The sequence below is a fragment of the Trichosurus vulpecula genome, chromosome 1, assembly GCF_011100635.1.
Source record: "Trichosurus vulpecula isolate mTriVul1 chromosome 1, mTriVul1.pri, whole genome shotgun sequence".
Taxonomy (NCBI): Eukaryota; Metazoa; Chordata; class Mammalia; order Diprotodontia; family Phalangeridae; genus Trichosurus; species Trichosurus vulpecula.
Genome location: NC_050573.1, coordinates 155534635 through 155557311, shown reverse-complemented (window position 1 = coordinate 155557311; position 22677 = coordinate 155534635). Strand labels below are relative to the sequence as shown.

General features: G+C 33.9%; 1 protein-coding gene across 2 annotated transcripts in view; it reads right to left on the bottom strand.

Moving 5' to 3' along the window:
- Positions 1 to 1154: 1154 nt before the first annotated feature.
- TRIQK (triple QxxK/R motif containing) overlaps positions 1155 to 22677 on the bottom strand; it is a 144268-nt gene continuing 122745 nt past the window's right edge. For both annotated transcript variants that reach the window (XM_036768057.1, XM_036768065.1), the window contains exons 3-4: positions 8411 to 8496; positions 1155 to 1587 (exon numbers count right to left, since the gene is read on the bottom strand). In XM_036768057.1, coding sequence (XP_036623952.1) covers positions 1474 to 1587; positions 8411 to 8496 — 200 coding nt within the window. In that variant the 3' untranslated portion in view covers positions 1155 to 1473. The remainder of the gene's footprint in view (positions 1588 to 8410; positions 8497 to 22677) is intronic.

Sequence of the window (22677 nt, the reverse complement as noted above, 5' to 3'; positions counted from 1 at the left end):
GTAATAACTAAAAAAAGCCAAGATTATGATTTGAAAATTCAATGCTTTATTTTGCTAATAGAAAATTTTTAGTTCTGTGTATTTCTATTTATTGAGCCAATATGCTAATTGTTGATGGTTTCATATTGGCATTAAATAATTCTTCATAAGCTCCTGTATTGATTTACCAAGGTATTTAATAATGTTTCATTTTTTTAAGATGTATATTCTTTGGAAATTAAAAAAAATCATCAGTTTTTAAAGTACTGACTTGGTCAAATTTATTTTCTGACAAATGAGGCAATAATAACTGTACAAAAAGATTTGTCTAAACTAAAACTTTTATACTATATACTGTATAAAGAAAAATCCTTTATTCTTGTGTAATTTATTTCCTCTTTGGGATTTAATTGAGTTATGTCTTGAGAGGTGAAATGTAAATTTGTATAAAGCAAAATTTCAAAAACTTTGGATCATTTTTATTTGGAAGAATATGCATGAAAAAGATTTTTTTTAACATATTCCTAACAAGAGGAGCAAACTGATACTTCAAGCAGCAGGAACAACATAATTAAAATAGAATTCCAACTTTGTATTAATAGAGTGATATACTAATTAAAATCAACATCAACTGAACTTTCTATTTACACCAGTTCAGACAGCCCAAGAGGCAAAGAACTCGATTTTAGAGGCATATGTGACTCTTTGAGCTTCTGTCATCCAGGTGCCATTTCTGAAAGAGCACATGTGCACTGAACAGTTGGCGAAGAAAGAAAAAGATGACTGTAAATGTATGTGCAGATAGAATCTATGATGAAATAAAATATGCTTGTAGAAAAAGTAGCATTTTCTTCTAAAGCACAAAATTTCCTGGAACTTTTCCTCCAATCATATAAGTATGAATGCAATCTGAGTAGGTGTCCATAAATAAGAATAAACTTTAATTTAGAATTTTATTTCATGTGATTGGAAAGAAACAAAGGATTTGCTGATCAGAAAAAATTCAAATTCTTGCAATTGTATTTGGAAATTGGCCTAGGCTTTCCAAGAAAAGAAGTTCCATTGTTATATATACATATATATATATATGTATATATATACACACACACACACATATAGACACTTATATATGTATATATATATATATATATATATATATATAAGTGTGTGTGTGTTGTGTGTGTGTATATATAGCTAAGCAGCATAACTAGAGAAAACTTGTCTTTTCTGCAATATAAGAAAAACGGCAACAACAATAACACATTGTAAAAATGTCCAGTGTGTCTTGACATATTCCATTGCAAGGTGAGGATCTTTGCTTGATAATTATTTAAACCTTAAAATGTTCCCCAAATGAAGAATAGCTGAAAGATCCGAAGGAGTTTCATGCTTTGAAAAAGTTCAGAACGTTGTTGGTGAGAGCATTCTCAAATAGTGTTATCCAAGGCATTCACTTTTCCAAAAAGGGACTGAGATCCAATGATCAATGTACTGCTAATTTTCATTCACCTCTAGGACAGGGTCAACCTCAGTGGATAATTTAAGATAAAAGAAAGCATAGAAAGCCAGCAGGAGCACTAATATAGCTGCAAGCACAAGGCCGACTTCCTAGAGAAGAAAAAAAAGAACAGACTTGAAAACAATGAAAAGAATTGTTTTAACACCAATGAGCCCAGTAAATCCCACTTACTTATGTATACCTCCTGAAACTAGGTTTCCTATTCAATCTTTACCCTTTTGTGAACTGAAGAGAGCTAATCATGAAGCCTTCTTACCTATGTTTTACCTTCGGATTTTCAGAAGAATGGTAAGTATGTGAATGGGTGGGTTACTGTACTACTACTTCTACTACCCTTTCTTCTTAAGTTTCTCTTCTTAGCCAGAGAAGTATGAGAATACCATGTGTTTTGCATTTATAGGGTACTAAACCCTACTGGCATATTCCTGCCACAATGATCATCAATAAGTCCGCTATAGTAGCTGCAATTCACAGTTAATTTCCCTCCGTGAAAGCTGCTTTTTGATGTTAAAATCATTCCATCTTATTGGACTGTAGCCTTTGTGTCATAACTGATGAGGAGTTATAGTTCATCTTTCTTAAACACCACTCAAATTTTTAATATACAATCTCTAAATTCCATAGTTTATAACATAGTGTAACAAAAGTAAACCATGTTATTTTCTTACACGTAGTACAATCCAATTTAACACATTATATGCCCCAAACATCCTGTGAACTACAGAGAATAATTTTGGATAGTTTATTACATGCTTGATATGAATTATAGCCATCATTTACATGAGGAATTATGGCAAAAAACCAGTGATTATGAAGATTTATATCAACTTTTCTGTAGGAATACAAACCATGCCTCAATAAAGCAAGCCAGTATATTTATTCTCCCCATATGACCACAACATGAAGGCCTCGTCTCAAGATTAACTCATCATTAGACAAAATAGAAAAAGGAAAGGGCAAATAGGCCATCCTAAAATTCAGAAGGAGTTAAAACTCCCTTGGGGTTTTTCACTTATAAATCATGTCCACAACCTAGAATTCTTTTACGAAGAGATGGGTATTTGCATTTCCATAGATGCAGTACACCACCCCCCAAGAATGTTAGCTCAGTAACACAACAGATATCACAACCAAACTTCTAAAAATATTAAAATCAATTTTATGTATTGTCAAATATGGATTTTTTACTGTAATGTTGAAATTACAAATGGTCACTTTGTATATTTACCTAGGTAACTGCATTTATTTTGGGTTATCAAAATAAATTTCAATCAAAATAACATTGTGGCTAAAAAGTTAATATGTGATTTCATAAGATGATTTTTAGAAACAATGTTCAATTTACTAATATAATATGTCAAATGAGAATTCATTTTTCTTTGTTACCACTGGAGTACTTTGGTATCTCAAAAGGGCATGGCAGCATCAGACAGGTTTCATTTATTTTCATGTATCCACAGCTGTGCTCCCAGACCCATCTGGTTACACAGCTACTAATTTTAAGAGGATGTAATAAACAAGTGACACACAACTCTGTGAGTTCCATCTGCTCTGTGCAGTGGACAGCAAAAGTGCTCGACAGCTTCCATTCCCACTGACGTAGTCCAGCACTAAAGTTTTCTTTTGCTTGGCAGCCATCATTCACCCTTCACTGTTAATCAATCACACTGCTCCTCATCACTGCCTTAAAAATGTCTTCCCAACACATGCATCAAAGGTTTCTGTATTTGAAGATGCAATATAAATATTCTCAGGTTTGGAAAACAAAGAGGAATCACAGAACCCACAAACTGTCTTGTGGATGGTCATCCTGATAGTGAAGATGCCTGATAATTCTACCATAGCTTTAATTACATAGGTGTACATAATACAAACATACATGCATGTGTCTGTATACACATCCATCTGTGTACTTACTTGCATATATCATTCAAATTTTTATGCTCACTAATTGTGATTTTGGGCAAATCACTTAATTTCTTTGGGCATCAGTTGCTTAATGTGAAAATGAAGACATCCAGTTCCCTTACAGACTGCGAGGTTTTAGAGTTGATAGAACAAAGGGTTTGGAGTCAGCAAGGCCCAAGTTCAAATCCTGTCTCAGTCACTGAAGAGCTATGTGATCTCGGGCAAGGCAATCACTCAGCCTCAGTTTCTCCATCTGTGAAATGAAGGGATTGGACTCAACATCTTCTAAGGTCTCTTCTAGGTTTAAATCAACAATCTCATGATTCCTTCTGGTCCTATACCTATAGATTACATCTACACAGTTAAGAGGGAACTGAAAGAGGTGGCAATATGATAGACCAGGGATATTTAATCTAGTACAAACCTAGTTTTAGTCATTTTGTTATGGAGAATAGCACCATGGAGCTAATGTTTTGAACACAGAACAGTTTGAAAAATTGGGTCACAAATGCCTCTGATCACACTGGGGAACTAGTCATGATTTGGGAGCCTGTAGGCATTAAAAATCATCTAAAACTAAGCTTTTGGATCAGATCACAAAGATAGTTCTAGAAAGCCATTCAAGTCCCAGAGCTTCAAAGATCTAACTTTTCAAATCTGCTGTTCCAGACAGTTAGGAGGACCTGGCTATTATTTGAATATTGCTTTACTTGGAAGTTTTATTAATGTAACTGGAAAATATTAAAATTAATTTTAAGATCTAAAGCAGCTAGAAACCCTCAAAATCTCAGAGACAGGAAACGCTGAAATCAAGTCCAGTTTGTGACACAAACTGTTTTTTGATCCCAGGAAATTCCTGTTACCTCTCCTTGCCTCAAGAAACTTCTGCTTTGTAGAGATGGTTTCTTCACTGGGAATTTCCTATTCTGTTAAAACCATAGGTCCAAACCAAATTTTTGTAGTAGCTGTATCAGCTAAAATCTTACTTTTGAAAGCAAAAGGTTAAATCTACATTTTTCTTCCTTTTAATAAAAGTAAACATACGGATGAACGAGTAATTAAATTCTTTTTAAAAAATAGCTATGATTCAATTTTAGCCACATTTTAATTTTTGGCTCAAAATCTTCTAATTAAAAAGCAACCAAAATGTAAACACCAGTTGCACAGATATTTCTGACATTCCTTTTTTTACTGGGTCATAACTTTAGGTACTTTATTATATTCAAATTCATTTTTTTAAAAAAGAGAACACAAATCTAACTTCTTGTTTGAAAATTCTTTTAGTTAAATAAATAGCACATCGCCATGCCAAACCATAAACATTAATTCTATTAGTAGTCATATGAATTTAAATAAGGGCCAATAATAATAAATTTAATGATGATGATGATAATAATAATAAATTTAAATACCTTCCATGAATTTAAATAAGGGCCAAAAATCTATAACAGATTATGAGACATTTGAGTGCAGTCAATAAACAGGCATCAACACACAAAGTGCCAGAGATTCCACTAAGCACTTGTGAAACTTTCAAAGAAAGGTAAGGAATTCACAGTCTACTGGAGAAGACAACATGAAAATAACCATGATGCATATATAAAAATATATACATGTGTGTATACACACACATATACGTTTTTGTTCAGTCATGTCCTACATCATGATTAAATCTGGGGTCATCTTGGCAAAGATACTGGAGTGGTTTGCCATTTCCTTCTCCAGCTCATCATTTTACAGATAAAGAAACTGAGGCAAACAGGCTTAAGTGACTTGCCCAGAGTCACAAAGCTAGAAAGTGTCTGTTGCTGCCTTTGAACTCAGATCTTCCTGACTCTAGGGCCAGTGTTCTATCCACTGTGCTACCTAGCTCCTTATAGAGAGATAGAGAGAGAAGAGAAAGAGTGAGAGATACATACATGCATACACACACATATAGATACATACACAGAGAGAGACAGAGAGAGCGGAGTAGAGAAAGACAGAGAGACAGAAGCACATAGAGAAAGTGAAAAAAAGAGGAAGAGGAGAAAGAGAAAGATAGGAGAGATAGAGAGGAAAGGACAGAGGAAAAGAGAAATAAGGAGAGAGAAAAAGAGATGAGGAGAGAGAGAAGGAAAGAAGAAGAGAATAGAGTAGAGGAGAAAAGAGGAAAAGAGAGAGAGACAGAGATAGACAAAGCATATAAAGGCCTCCTATAGAAGGAGGATGCTTCTTTATATTGAATTTTGAATGAAGTCAGAGAAACTAAGACTGAATTGAGAGAGTGTTGTGTGCAAGAAATAATGTGTAAGTTGGGGTTATGAGTCGACAGTGTGTGAAGGGAAGCAAAGTGTAAGAAGGTTGGAAAGCCAGGAAGGAGCTAGCTTGTGAAATGCCAAACAGGGGACTTTTCCATGTATTATTCACATTCACATCTCCTTTGACAATTAGCATCACGCCCTGCATGTAGTAGGTGCTCAATAAATGTTCAATGAATGATTTCATAATGATATGCAGAATCATTTCAGTTGTCAAAAGGCTATAATTCATAGGAGCTAGCAAGGGCCAAAGCAAACATTTTACCATCCTACAGCATATGAAAGCTTAAAAATATTTTAAAAGACATCATTATAATTCATTTTAAGGAACAAGTTGTAAAAGGATAAAATATAATGTGATTATGGTCATTCTGGTTCAAACAGATAAGAGTAAAAACTTTTGATGCTTATTAGTCCTTAGCTGCTTTGCTGACATTATCAACATGGATAAAATCACTCATTGGGGAAATTAAAAAGCGTTAAATGGCAATAGCTGAAAGAAACTTGGTTACTTTAAATCCTATGTTGAAATGACAAGGCAATCAAAGTTTGACAGGACAACCTAATTAGTATGCCAGTTTTGAAATGCAGAATACCTCCAGGGGTCTGATTCTAAAAAAGTTTCCCATCATTTTAATGGGCTATTCACATCAGTTTTCAAGGAAAGTAAACAATTTTTAAACATTAAATCTTTTGTTTTCCACAGGTTGGCAACTCAAAATGACATGCCAATTTATTAAACAGGGGATACATAATGCTCTAGTTTTTAAATTCTTTTATGACTACTTTGTATTGTATATGAAGTCCAGGAAAAAAAAATATCCATTTTCTCCATAAAAGGACACATGCATTTTGTATTGTTCTTTGAATGGCATTGGGCATTTGCAATTGCCAGAGTTAGTCCTCAAGCTCACTCTGAAGCCACATCATTATTGCCTTAAAATTTAAAAATCAATCCCCAATGGGTATTTGGGCTAGCCGTCTTGATTTAAAGAAAGTGTATGTCATTAAATTTATAAATTACTTTCCTTAATTTGAATACATAACTCTTCAACTATACTAAGAAGCATGAAGCTTTTGTTTCCCTAGACTGACATCCCTTCAAATTAGGGATCATCTAATGAAAGATATAAAGAAGAGCGCATTAGGGTTATTGTCCAGCACTTAGCATAAAGCCTGCCACATACAAGGTGTTTAATAAATACTTGTGGATTGCTGATTGGAGTAGGAGGGATATTCTCATTTCTTAGGAATTATCAATAAACTTAATACTCAGATTTTTAAAAAATTAATTTAGATCTGTATGTACAATAAAAAGTTGAACCTTTTTTAGAAAGGGCATGTCATGAAAATAACTTTTTAAAAAGGGGAGTGAAATTTTGCATAAAAGAAATCAAAGAAAAGCTTTAAAAGGTTAATCATCTATCTTTTAAACAAAAAAGGCAATCTCCTTTTTCTCATTAAAAACTGACACACTGCACTAACGGAGGAGATTATGTTGTGAAAACATTCTGCAGCACAAGGCAATGCTTGATCAAGATCAGCAATCAGGAGCGAAAAGAAAGCCCTGTTTCGTGATTATAATAGCAAATTCTGGAAGACAACCAAATATATCATCTGGCAGCTCAACAGCTGTTACAGCCTGGTAGTAATACCTTGGCATTTGCTATAAGCTGTAATGTGGAAAAATTGATTTTTCATCTGCCAGAAACAAGAAAACATTCTCCTTTTTTAACATTTCTGAAGTTTCTTTAAATAAAATATCTATATTGAGCAATTTTTATTTTGTATGTTTGACAGTAGGATTGCCAAGTTAAAATGAATCATTAATAGAGAAACTAACAAATACATCTGAAAAGAAAAGAATAGAGGTAACGATGGAAATAAATACAATTTAGCTAAACTGCATTGTATACTAACACAATTATATTGAGTTGCATTTGAAATCTTATAGCTCAGAATAATATTAATTAGCTTAGGTTGAATTGCATATATAGTTCCTAAGAAGTTAAAAATAAAAAAAAAATAATTCCTGAGAAACTAAATCTAGAATGTTTTTCAGAGTTGTAAGAGAGGGTAGTGGCATTTGTCATTAAGAATAGCAATAAGCTTCACAAGAGCAAACATGTTTTACAGATGAATTATCCAAATACAAAAGATAACAACTGGATTTTAAACAACTATTACAAATAATAGCTTGAAAATGTAGAGACTGACTAATATTGTATCCATCACTGAGGTTTTTGAATAACGTATATTGTAGCTAAATAAGAAATTACAATTCGAATGGTATTACTACATTTGACTGACTCAATTAAATAAATTTATATTTCATTTAAGGTTATGGAACATTTAAAACCCTCTCAGATCTTTCTCTATTACTCAGGAGTTAGTGGATGCTTTAAATAAATGCAGTCCTATAAATATTTTAGATCCTGGTATTCCATATAACGTTTGAAGTGAAGTTGCTCAGAAATCAGCATTTACTTGGTTCATCTTTTTTAAAAAAGAGAGAACAAAAGGGAGAGGGAGAAGGAGGGAGAGATAGAGATAGAGAGAGAGAGAGAGAGAGAGAGAGAGAGAGAGAGAGAGAGAGAGAGAGAGAGAAAGAGAGAGAGAGAGCGAGAGAGAGAGAGAGAGAGAGAGAGAGAGAGAGAGAGAGAGAGAGGTGACACATTCAGCAAATTAATAAAGTTATGTCTACCTTTATGCCTATTGCTGCTTTCTTGGCTTCTGCTTTTAACTTGGCTGCTCTTAAAACAGGTCTGTTTTTCTTGTAGTCCTGTTTACCTAGGGTAAAGCAGTTTCAGAGAATGTTAGCATTACAATTTGCTTATGTTCAATAGCAGATTAAATAATTCTTAAGAAGAATGAAATAACCACATGATTGAAAACAGAAGAGGAACATGATGGTACTTTGGAAAAGGCATTAGACCACAAGTAAGGAGATCTAGATTCTAGTCCTGATCACTTCTCCGTAGCAGTTTCAATCAGGGCAAGTAACTTAACCACAGTTTCTTCATATGTAAAATGAAAGGGTTTGAATAGTTCTTTAAGTCTTTGAATGGAATCAGAATTTTATGAACACCTACAAAACTTTTTCTCAATGGTAAAGGAAGCATTTAATTTATTCCTTTCTATGAAACAAATATGATTCTTTATCCAAACCAAGAAGGGATATGGCAGATAAACTATAGTCTAATTTCATTAATGGGTATGTAGGCAAAAAATTCAAATAAAGTCTTAGCATAGAGATTGCAGCAGTATACTCTCAAAATATTAAGAAAAAATAGTTATTATAGAGATGCAAGAACAGTTTAACAGAAGAATGAATAGCATAATTAACCGTATGTATGAGACAAAGCCACATGATTAAATCAATAAATATTGAAACATCTTTTACAAAAATGTTACTCACTTATGTTAAAAAATGTTAAGATTAAGTATGGAAAATTCCTTTTAAAAATATCTAAATATGATTTAATATATCTGAAACCAAGCATGGCAGTATTCGCAATGAAGAGCTACAGAATAAGTGCAGAGATAATGCAAAAGTATTTCATCTCACTGTAATTTACTTGATCTAGTAATAGGAATACTAGCTATAATAATTAGAGAAGAGAAAGAAATTAAGATATAAATAATATCAAAGAACAGACAAAACTATGCCTATTTTTAAGTGATGTTTCTCTTAGGCAACCCCAGATAATTTGCTCAGAAACTAAGCAATATGATTGATAACTTCAATAAAGTGGCAGAAAACAAAATATACTCCCCAAATCACCAACACTTCCATATAGCACTAGTAAAAACCATGAGGAAATTATAGAGAAAGAAATTCCATTCAAAATAATTATAAAATTCATAAAATATCTAGTAGTTTAACAACTAGCAATAGTAGTAAGACTACTACTACTAATGATAACTAGTATTTATACATTGCCTTAAGATTTGCATAGCACTTAACAAATATTCTCTCATTTGATTCTTACAAAAACTTTGGGAAGTAGGTGCTGTTATTAAACCCATTTGAAAATGAAGAAACTGAGGCCTGTAGAAGTTAAGTGATTTGCCAATGTTCACTAGTTCACAGTTAGTGTTTGAGGAAGGTTCTGAGTGAACTTGGGTCTCCTTGAGTATAGTTCCAGCATTCTACTCACCCTGCCACCTAGCTTCCACACTTGATATTTATAAAAGTATATATTCGGTAGTTATAAAAATCTTACAAACAATACTTACAGAAATAAAGACTACATAATTGGAGAAATAGCCATTGTTTATTGTTAGGCTAGGCAGCACTATATATATACACATACATTTAAAAATAAGAGTTAATAACTAAAATAGTTTGCAGATTTATTGATAGGGAATACTAATCAAACTTATAAGGAATTTATAGCCCTTGCCAAAATAATAACTTCATTTGTATGAACAAAAGATTGTGAGTCTTAACTGAACTAATGAAAACAAGGAGGAATTACCAGATCTAAAGCTGTATCAAGAAGTAGCAATCATCAAAATCTTTAGGTACTAGCAGATTAGCTTAGTTGAAGAAGCAAGGTGGCACAGTGGATTGAGTGTCAGAGTTGGAAGTCAGGAAAACCTGAGTTCAAATCCTGCCTCAGACATGTAATAGATATGTAACCCTAGGCAAGTCACTTAACCTCTGTTCTCCTCAGTTTCCTCATGTGTAAAATAGCACCTCTCCCAGGATTGATGATCAAAAAATATAATATGTATAGAGCATCTTGCAAACTTTCAAGTGCTTTATAAATGCTACTTATTATCAGTATTGTTTGAGAAATCCTAGAACACATCTGAAAAGAACTGAAAACTATTAACCATAGGAAAGAATGATCCAAATCAATAATAAGAAGAGAAATTCAAATAAAAACAATTCCAAAGCTTTTAATCACACTCAGAATATTGGCAAAGATGACAAGATTGAAATCATGGATGCTGGAAAGGTTATGGAAAGACAGGCACACTTAATGCATTGTTGATGGAGCTACAAATCAGTACAACTATTGTGGAAAGTAATTTGGTATTATGTCAATGAAGTGAATGAAATGTTCATACTCTGATCCAGAGATTCCATTTCTAGGCATATACCACAATAGGGGGTCAATGATAAGAAAGAAAAGTTCCATATACACAATGTTATCTGTAGCAGCACTTTTTGTGGTAGCAAAGAACTGGAAAAAAGGATCCATTGATATGAGAATGGCTAAAGAAATTGCATTTGTGGCTAAAACAAATTATGGTACATGGATGAAATGGAATAAATGATGATGTGTATTCATCACAGAAGTACAGAAAGACTTAGATGGACTGATGCAAAGTGAAGTGAGCAGAGGCAGGAAAACAATATACACAATAAACTAAACAATGTAAATATAAAGAACCTATACATATATATGTATATATATATATATATGTGTGTGTGTGTGTGTGTGTGTGTGTGTGTTTTAAAATAATGTTAATTACAAAGAATAAGCTTATCTCCAAAGAAAAGATATCAAAAGACATTTCCTCTTTTCACTCTTTTCAGAGGTGGGGGGTTTATGGATATAGAACACTGAATGTAATGTTGGAATTTTTGAGACATTGATCCATTTTAGTGATTTTTCCTCATCTCTTCTTCTTTTTCCTTCTCCTCCCCCAAAAAGGCTTTGCTATTAGGGATGCTTTTCTTAGAAGTGGAAAGAAGAGGGAAAATCTAAGTCATATAATAACAAAAGACATCCATAAAAATCTGCTTTTAAACAAGTCCCAAAACACAAACTTCTGGAGAAAGGAATCTCTATATGACAAGTGGTTGGCACCAAAATGTATCAATTTAGAATTTTGCTCCATGTACCCCAATAAGTGTCAAATATAAAAGTGATATAAATATGAAAGATCATACCATTTAATCAGCACAGTTCTTTGCACATAGTAGGTACTTAATAAATGTTTATTGATTAGTGAGAGATAAAACTGCAAAATGGCCCCTATTGCTGGATTCTACACAAGCTTAGGCCCACCCTTTTGTGCCTGAGGGTCTCTTTTTGCCCTGATGAATAACCTCTTCATGTGCTGGAAATCATGGTCAGCCTCATCTGGAGTGTCCATAGCCCTCTCCGTAAATCTCACTATGCTAATCTGAAAAATGGCTCTGTATGATTTTTTCTTGAATCTCTCCACCAGGATTCAGCTTGTTGCATTTTGTAGGTCTGTATATAGGAGCTGTTGTTGTGAGGGAGACAGGAGACAGGAGTATTTCTTCCTGCTATTCCCCCATCTTGGTTCCCTATAGTCAAATGCTGTTGATTTAGTTATCAATTGGTCCAACTATTTTGGAAAATAATTTAGAACTATGTGAATGAATCTAGAACAACTAAGTTGCTAAGCTATTCATAACTGCTTACTTGGCAATCCTACTATTGGCACATAGCCCAAAGATGACAACAACAGAAAGAAAAGTCCCACATATACCAAATTACTCCTAGCAATACTTAAAAAAATAACAAAACCCCCCCATACAAAGTAAACATCCATTGACTGGTAGTGGCTGAATAAATTAGAGTTGATGAATATAATGGAATAACATATGATAAGAAGCAATAAAAATGAATAATTCAGAGAAACATGTGAAAGCTTGTTTGTGATGTAAAGGAAACAGAATCAGAGGAATAACATAACAGCATAAATGAAAACAACCTTAAAAGAAATTAATTGCAATGGCTGCTGTTGTTCTGGAGGGCTGATGATGAAAAACGCAAGGAAACAGAATACTGAATATCTAGTATTTCAAAAATGCATAGTAATACATAGGGATAAAGGTGTATTGTATGTAAATCATAAAGAATGTATAATAATTTAATGTACTCATAATCTACCATATAGTATATATTAATGACTTGGAATTCATGAATCACAATTTGTAGGTGACTCAAGGGGGACCCAAAAATGCCCATTTTTATATTTTCCCAAATCTCTCACATATATCCTTCATTGTATCTATAAAGTTTTACTTAAGCTGCATTTTGGGTGAGTTCCAAGTCATTAAAAATGTTGCCAAGAATGCTTTAAATCTTCAAAATCCCATTCTTCCTCTACACCTCCCTGAGAGCCATCACTTATAACAAAAATTAGAAGAAAAATGACAAACCTTTCATAACTGTGTTCCATAAGTGAGATATTCTCACCCAAACAAGGGATCAAAACAATAATAAAAGGTAAAATACATATTTTTGTTTCAATAAAGTTCAAAAAGCTTTTGTACAAACAAAATTAATACATCTAGGATAAGAAAGGAAGTAGCTGAATGGGGAAAATATTTGTTTCAAATTTCTCAGTTTGGTATCCGAGATATATTGACAAGTAACAGAAATCTATGAGATCAAAAATCATGCTCAAAAGATAAGTCATTAAATGAAATAATATTTGTAAAGCACTTATTACAGTGCCTGGCACACAGTAAGCACTGTATAAATGCTATCTCTTGCTATTATTGTTGTAGTTATTGAAGGATATGAACAAACAGTTCTCAAAAGAATAATTGCAAACTATTAAAAACTATATCAAAGGATCCAAATCAACACATACAAAAATAAAACAAGCCTAAGGTTTCATCTCAAACCCAACAAATTGCCAAAAATGACAAAAGATGGAACTAATCAATGTTAGGTTGCAGAAAGACAGAGGACGCTTAATTCATTGTCAATTAAGCTCTAAATTGGTACAACCATTTTAGAAAGCAATTTGGAATTATCCAAAGTGGCTGAAATATCTACGCTTTTTGACTAAGAGATTCCACTGCTAGGAATATATCTTAAGGAGGTAACTGATAAAAATAAAGTTTCCATATACACCAAAATATCTATTGCAATGCTTTATGTGATAATAAAGAACTAGAACCAAAAAAAGATCCATTGATTAGAGAATCGCTAAATAAACTCTGATATATAAGAATGATGGTTTATTATTATGCTATAAGAAACAGGTGAACTTGATGAATACAAAGAATAATGGAAAGACTTAAATGAATGGATACAGAGTGAAGGAAACAGAGCAAAGAAAACTTTATACACACATAGACATATACATTAACTCCCACAATGTAAATGCAAATAATACCTACAAAACAAATGAAAATAAATATTAAGAAATCACAAGAATAAAATTACAAAGAGGAGATAGCAGATTGCATTTTGTCATTAGGTCATTAAACCAAATTGCCAAATGATATTTCTCCAAGAAGAGGGTAGGTGACCACTTGTCAGGAATGTTATAGCAAGGATTCCTTTAATAATCACAAGACTCCTCTTCCTACTCCTTCCTATGCTTGAAGAAAAAATATTTGATAATGTGTTTTAATGATCCAATGATAAAATACAAATCAAAATGACACTGACTTCATGTCTCATTAATTAACTAACATCATTATTCTTGTTGGCATAAAATAGTTCAGAGTGATGAAGGTGGTAGTACCTCAAATACAGCCAAAATACCACCATTACACTAGGATTACAAAGCAAGTTTCTAACAAGAATAAAAAAAAAATTAAAAAACACCAAGATGAGACCTAGAAGTCAAATTGTGTCATATTCTAGAATGCTATTTATCATTCTCAAACTCTAGTGGGAAAAAAAGTCTTTACCTTGATCCATATGCTTTTCATATGGGTATGCACTCTTTTGGGATAATGTTTCAGATAAGAAACAGATTCAAATTTACCTCAAAGAGTCAAAGTTAAAGTGAGAATTTATTGGTCTTCCTCAAGTGGCTTTCAACCACTAGTTAAATAATATATTCTATTTCAATTCAGTCTCAGCAGTTTTTCAGAGCATACTTCCAGATTTATATTAAACTTGATATGAACATCTGAAACCACCTTTATAACAAATAGACTGTTTTAATAATGACTGTACACCTGGTAGTTCTCCAAAATAGTGCATCTGTCATTAATTTAGCATTCTCCTTGCTGTGATAGCCAAAAGAAAAGTACATACTGCAAAATGCAGTCTGTCTACCAAGAGCAAAAGTTTAAAAAGTGGCATCTGTTAAGTTCTTTATAATTAAAACCAGATCCCACAATTGTACTCGAAGACTTTTAAAATAGCAGAACTTTTTAAGGCCTCAAAATATGTGAGATTGTAAAGAGTTATCATATGCATGTGAAATCCAATGTGTGACCCGATAAACAACTTATTGTTTTGCATGAAGGATGGATCTTGGATATAGGATTTAATTTAGGTTATATTAATAATGAACATCCATTAGTATAGTGGAAACCTACTAAATGGGGCAACAGCATCGAACTAGGAGCTTGGAGACTTCTAGTCTCTGGCAGTAATCTGGCAGTAAGCCATTGTATGATCCCAGGCAAGTAATACAATACAACAAATCTATCTATCTATCTATCTTTTAAAGAAAGTGAAAAAAGCTTGTTTCAATCTGCACTTGGGAGTTCATCTGTTCTCTCTCTGGAGGTGAATAGCATTTTTCAACATGGGTCTTTCAGAATTGTCTTGAGTTACTGTGTTGTTGAGAATAGCTAAGTCGTTCACAGTTGATTGTCATACAATATTGCTATTACTGTGTACAATGTTCCCCTGGTTCTGTTCACTTCACTTTGCATGAGTTCATATAAGTCTTCCCATATTTTTCTAAAACCATCCTGTTCATCAAGATGAATCCTATTTTTAAAATTATAGGCATAGCTCAGAGATATTGGGCGTTTGGTTCCAGTACATCACAATACAGTGAATACAACAATAAAGTGAGTCACAAGAAGATTTTGTTTCCCAGTGCATACAAAAGTTATATTTACACTATACTGTAGTCTGTTAAGTGTGAGATAGTATTAAGTCTAGAAAAAACAGTGTATATACTTCAATTAAAAATACTTTGTTGCTAATAATGCTAACCATAATCTGAGCCTTTAGTGAGTCATAATCTTTTTGCTGGTGGAAGGTTGATGGCTGCTCACTGATGAAGGTGGTGGAGGCTAAAGGTTAAGGTGGCAATTTCTTAAAATAAGACAACAAAGAAATTTGCCAGATTGATTGACTCTTCCTTTCACTTGAATACTTAGAGGCCATTGTAAGGTTGTTAAATGGCCTAATTTCACTATTGTTTCTCAGGGAAAAGGAAGACCCAAAGAGAGAAAGAGATGGAGGAACAGCTGGTTGATGGAGCAGTCAGAACACACACAACATTTATTCACTTAATTTGCTGTCTTATATGGATACTTTGCATGGTGCTCCAAAACAATCACAATGATAACATCACCGTGATCACTGATCGTACATCCCCATAACAGATATAATAATAATGAAAAAGTTTTAAATAATGTGGAAATTACCAAAATGTGATAAAGAGACATGATGTGAGCATATACTGCTGGAAAAAACGGCAACAGTAGTTTTGCTTGACACAGTTTTGTCACAAACCTTCAATGTGTAAAAAACGCAATATCTGTGAAGCACAGTAAAGCAAAATTCAATAAAATGAGGTACTCCTGTACTTAATGTGCAGTGCACTGTTAGCCAGTAGGCATACACAGATGAGAAAAAGAACAGTCCCTGCCCTTAGGAAATGTACAATTTACTTGGGGAGTGGGAACAAGAAGAGGCATATAAAAATGTCTAAGGCACGGCAAGGATGGTAGGATGATGAAGACAACAGAGTCTATAGTAACTTTTAGGATCGATAATAGACAATAAGATTGGTAGAGTCCTAAGACTCAACTCAGTAGAGGAGTGTAATTGTAAAGCTGGGACAGAGAGATCTGCTGGAGAGTTTAGCATTTTTACCTTGTGTCTCCTATCTCCAGAGGCTAGCACAACAGAACACAGTTAGCACTTAATAAATGCATGTTGATTGACTGATGGATCACATTAATGTGGATATTCTCTCTAAGGACACTAATCACAAACCATCAACATCTGCATATCCATGAGATGCTTATCCATGCCCTCCCATAATTTTACCATAGGGTAAGGTTGTACTGCTAAGTGTTTAACAACTGACTCTGAAAAAAATAAGTGTGTGCATGGCACACTTTAAATTTAATCAACACTATTAACATTCTCTTCTTTACTTTAAGTCTAAAGAATCAATAAAACAATAAATCCAAGCCATGATTTGTAGTATCTGCCAACCTCTGCAGTGTAAATGTTTAGAATGAAAATTTAATTCTTGCTAGCCAGTTCAAACTGGATCCAGCACCCCCTTACCATAGACAGCCCACCCAACATGTATTGGCATGTGGCCTTCATCACTTTTTCCTCATGTTGAATGGGGACCAGTAGATCATTTCAAATTGAATGGCCCATAGGCATCTCAAACTCAACTCATCTAAGATAGGACTTATACTTCCATTTCAAACCCTCATTTTTCATTTACCACTCATTTTCATTCTTTCATGTGTCCAAATCCACCTTTTTTATCATAATTTCTTTGATTCTAGGGCTTCTTCATAGGTCCTTATCTGTTCTGTATGTAGTGATAGACTATTGAAATCCACCATGCTATTCTCCATTGCCCTCTTAGTGACTATAATATTCCAAAACTTGAAGACATAAATGTACAGGTAGAAGTACTGGTATTAAAAAATAGCCCTTTGTTCAGAGGTAGATGCAAACAACATCGTGTCATCCACAAACAAAAGCATCTAGATACCTTCACACTCTGTATAGGGAATCCTTTTTAAATTTGAATTTTGTACTAGATCTTATTCTTGACAATACAAACAACCTTTGGTCAGCACATTTCTTCCTTTTTTCTACCTTGCCTGGTATTCATGATTAGAAGATTATAAACAAGGTTATCTCTAACATATCTTTAAGGTAATCTTGAGCAAAATTGATGCATGTATATGTGACACCTTGTTAGATTAGAACATTTAAGGTAGGGTTTTGTCTTACTGAATCTTAAACATCATCAACAAACAATAAACACAATGAGATCTCATAATCCCAACATCTTTCATTTAATTTTATGATAGTAAAATGTTGTCTACCATGGAATATCACTTTTAAAAGCTTGACTGTCCATTACTAATAGCCTCATCAAGGACTTCTTCAATGCATATGAATAAACTAAAATAAATCAAATAAAAACTATATTTAGTATAAAAACTATACCTATAAGTATGTAGTTCTTCATATTCTTTAAGTTACCTCTTTAAATATCAATAAAGTCTGACATTTTTCTATGTCTTTGGTATCTTCCCCTCCTCCAAATATCATCCAAATCATCCTTCAATATCCTAAAAATTATGCCCCTCCAACAATGATCTGCTCTGTATAAATTGAGTGCCTTTTCCTACCTCCATTCTATTTGGTGTTATTTCTACTCCCCCTCCCCTCCACCCAGTAAGCAAACCTAGGAAAGTGATCTTTAAATCCAAGTGTGGTGGATTCACTTTCCTTAATGGAGCAAGGAAATACAAAATCCTTTGAAGATCTTTTGTAATGCTACTCATAACATTCCATCTTCTGTCTATGCAAAGTTCTATAAACAAGTTTATAATATAAATTGATAGTGATAATATTAGTTGACATATCACAGTACTTGACAAGTCAAGTGTTTGCTAAGTAAGGTGCTTTCTATGCTCTTTCGGCATTCTTAGAATGGCAGATGAACTAAACGGGAGTTCACTGCTAGTCTAGTTGATTAGAGGATTGGAATTGCCCTCAACAGTAATAAGTAAATATGGTGGAGGGAAGGGTTTGAAATGGAAGCATGATAAGTTCTGTCTTAGACAAATTGAGTGTGAGATGCCTATGGGCCATCCAATTTGAAGTGTCCAAAAGGCAGTTGGTAACATTTGGTTGTAACCCATAATCACTGCTCTACCAAGTCTGATTATAAACAGATAATTCAGGAATGACTCCTACATTAGCAACAAATGATTTCTAGTCTTTTAAAATATAATCAATTTTATATTTATGATGTTATTATCTGTGTGTATGTATGCACCATGTCTAACATCCTCTAATTCATTCCTTTGAGAAAATATCCCAGTTAGTGTACAGGCATGAGGTTTTGGTGTAGTCTATGTCTTTCTCATCTCTAATTCCTGATCCATTTTTCCTTTGTGTTTCTCACCATAGTCAGCTATTCAAATATTTGTATTGAAGTCAGTAAGTGCTGAATTATATCTTGATTCAATGGAGAGGGTTTCTTTGCCTCTTTATCCCCTGCCACAAATGTTGGTGAATAAGCCTTGATTATTTTCAAGGTGATCTTTTTGCAAATGTTTATCATAAATACTGCAAGATGATATGTCCAAACATTCCATGAAATGCTATTTTTATTGCCTTTATTTGTTATTTGTAGAATAACAGAAACAACATTCAGAGCCCTACAAAATCTATGTCCAATCTGCCTTGTCAACCTTTTCTCCTCTAGTTAATTCTCACAAATCCCACCCATTCTAACTAAAATAATCCAATTGCTGTCCTAGAGTATACCATGTACTTTTCTACCTTTGTTCAAACTGATTCCAGTGCCTGGAATTTCCTTCCCCCATCTCCACTGAGATACTACTCACCTTTTAAGTCCTAGATCACATTGTACCTTCTCCACGAACCTCTTCCTCATCACTCTATTACCCAGTATTACTTCTCTGCATTCACTGAAATCATCTGCCATCAATTTAACACTAAATACTCTTTTTTATTCACTTGTAGTCTGGCTTCCAACTTCATATGGTTACCCTTTGAGGCTCTGTTCTGAGACCTTTTTTCTTTTTATACAATATTTATGCTTGGTGATCTCCTCAGGTCCCATGGATCCAATTTTCATCTCTATGTTGATGATTTTCAGAGTTCCTTATCTGGCCATGACCTTTCTCTTCTCTTCTAGTTTCATATCTCTGATGTCATACTGGAGATCCTGAACAGGAGGCCTCATAGACATCTTAAATTCAATATTACTAAAAGTGAACTCATCTTTCCTCTTGATCATTTTTTATTATCATGGATGACACTACCATCCTCTCATCACTTAGGTTTGAAACTTAGATGTTATCCTCAACTCCCCACTCTCACCCCCATATTCAATATGGTGGCAAGTCCAGTCTATTTGCTTGTATAACATTTCTCATAAATGTCCACTTCTCTCCTGTGATACTGCCACCACTTTGTTACAGATTCTCATTGCCTCACACTTAGGAATACCCTTCTGGTTGGCCTCCTTGACTCAATCTCTCCCCACTACACTCTATTCTCCACTCAAATGTCAAATTTATATTCTTTAAGTGCAGGTCTGATCATATCAGTCAGTCAATAAATATTTATTAAGCAGCTATGACATGCCAATCACTACACTAAGTGATGATGATACAAAGAAAGGAAAAAGACAGTCCCTAATCTCAAGGACTTTATAGTATAAAGGGGGAGAGAAAATGTAAATAGCTAAGTATTAAAAAAGCTATATACAAGATAAATCACAGATATTCAACAGAGAAAAGGCACTATAATTAAGGCAGATCTGGAAAGGCTCCCCATAGAATATAGGATTTTATCTGGGACTTGAAGGAAGCCAGAGAAGCCAAGAGGCAGAGATGAGGATGGAGATCATTCCTTGCATAGGGAACAGCCAGTAAAAATTCCCAGAGTCAAAAGATGGAGTGTAAATGTAAAATGCTCTCTTTGACTTTAAAAACCCTTCATAATCTGATCCCTTCCTCCCTTTCCAGGCTTCTTATAACTCCCCTTCACCTTCTTTGAGTACTCCATGATCCAGTGACAGGCCTTCCTCACTTCTTGTTCCTCACGCAGAGGACTTTATCTCCCAACTCTTCAAATTTTCATTGGCTATTCCTCATTTCTGAGATTCTCTCCTCTCTCATCTCTACCTCCTGACTTCCCTGGCTCCTTTAAAATCTATCGAAAATCTTACCTTTTACAAGAAGCTTTTTCCACCCCTTTGTGCCTCTTCATTGAGACTATTCCTAGTTCACTCTGTACAGTTTGTTGTCTGCATACATAGGTAGCTGCATATTAAATTGTGAGCTATTAAACTGTGAGCTCCTTGTGAGCAGTGGCTGTTTTTGTCTTTCTTTTGTATCCTTAGCATTTAGCACAATGCCATAGGAGGTGCTTAATAAATGCTGTTGACTACTACTATCCAACATTTCTTGTGTTGTTGGATCCTATTGAAATTCAATTTATATTTAACTTTCATGTTATGACATCTTCTCAACTAGAGTGTAAAGTCTGTAAATCTAGGGACTTTTTATTGTTTTTATCCTCTCTATCACCTTGTGTAGTGCTATGCAAATAGTATTCAGTGAATATTTGTTGAATAAAATTTGCAAAGTAGACTGGGACATTAGTTGATATTTTCACAAGTTTGTATCTGTACTTAGGGAATACAGTCTTTTTAAAGAAGTAATGAATGCTTATCCTGCAAATTAAAAATCTAATTAATTAAATTTTCAGTATCCCTTCCCTACTAAGGCAATTAAACTATATTCAGTTTTTAACCACAACGCATACATTTCTTTCTCTCTTTATGGATGGTAATCTTTCACTTCCTAGTAAACAAAAAATATTAATTCAATGAACTTCCACTTTACTCAATCACTATGCAAAACTGGAATATTATATGCCACTTAAGCACCCAGTGTTCTAGATTACTCTATAAGACTCTTAAGTTTCACAGAAGATGCTGACCTGTATTGGTAGAGGGAGTTTCCTCACCTGGGAGCTCCCTATACCAATTAAATTATAGTGATAGCATCTATCACTCTCAGTCTATCTAATTATCTATCTGTCTGTCTGTCTGTCTTTCTGTCTATCTCCCTCCTAGCTGTGTTTCTTACTCTCTAGCTTTTGACACCATGACTTGACTACTCTCTCACTCTAGGATTTGAAAGCAAACCTCCTGCACGCCAATCTCCTTCTCTTGGTGCATTTCTTCTGGTGGTCTCCATTTTGGAGATAGGAACTAACCAGCCATGCTTAATTCTCCTCCCAATTGTGTTCCTGACTTTCCGATGTTACCAAGACTGCCTTCTTCCCTTGAAAGTTCCCTCAGCATCCCGTATCTTCTCATATCCCTCTATTATGATAGCACTCTTCTCCAAAAGATAAATTTCTTTCAAGGCCTCCATTTTGAAGATGGCTTTGGGCTGGCCAGGTTTGATTCCCCATCTAGTTGTCCTTTCAATCTTTGGATTTTGCCAGCATTACCTCTTTTATTCTTTCTGTATTCTCCCACTCCTTCCCATCCCTTTTTCATGTATTGACTCCTCCCATTAGAATTTAAGCTCCTTAAGGGCAGAGACTATGTTTCTTATTGCTTTTATATATATATATATATATATATATATATATATATATATATATATATATATATATATATATATATTCCTACTGCTTAGTAGAGTACTTAACACCTAATACCTAACATCTAATACATGCTTAATAAATGTGTGGATTGACTTGTTTCCTTTCTGCTTATATATCCACATGTATGTATGACTATAGTTAGATAAGACAGAGAGATAAAGACAGAGGCAGAAGGTAAGACAGAGGGAGAGAAAAAGAGAGTCAGAGAAACAGAGAAACAAAGAGAGAAAGAGAGAGAAAGAAGAGAGAAAAAAGAATTTGTGAATCAGTACATAATAATATAATATGATTATGTTAAAAAGATCAAATTCCCAAATGCCCAAATGAAGAGAATATATCTTGTAAATATTTAGTATGAAAGAACCATAGATTTAAAGCTGGAAGAAAGCTTAGGATCACCTAAAATCAGTTTCCTTCTCTAATTTTTATTGAAGAAACTGAGACCCAGATGTTAGATAAGTATTACATAACTAGTAAGCAACAGAATCAGGAATTGAACTCAATTTTTCAGACTACAAATCAAAAGTTCTTTCTACCACTTCAGTGGTTTCCAAAATATGGGTTATAAATTCCTATATAGGTAAGGCATTACTGCAAGGGGTTTACAAACCTGAACTAT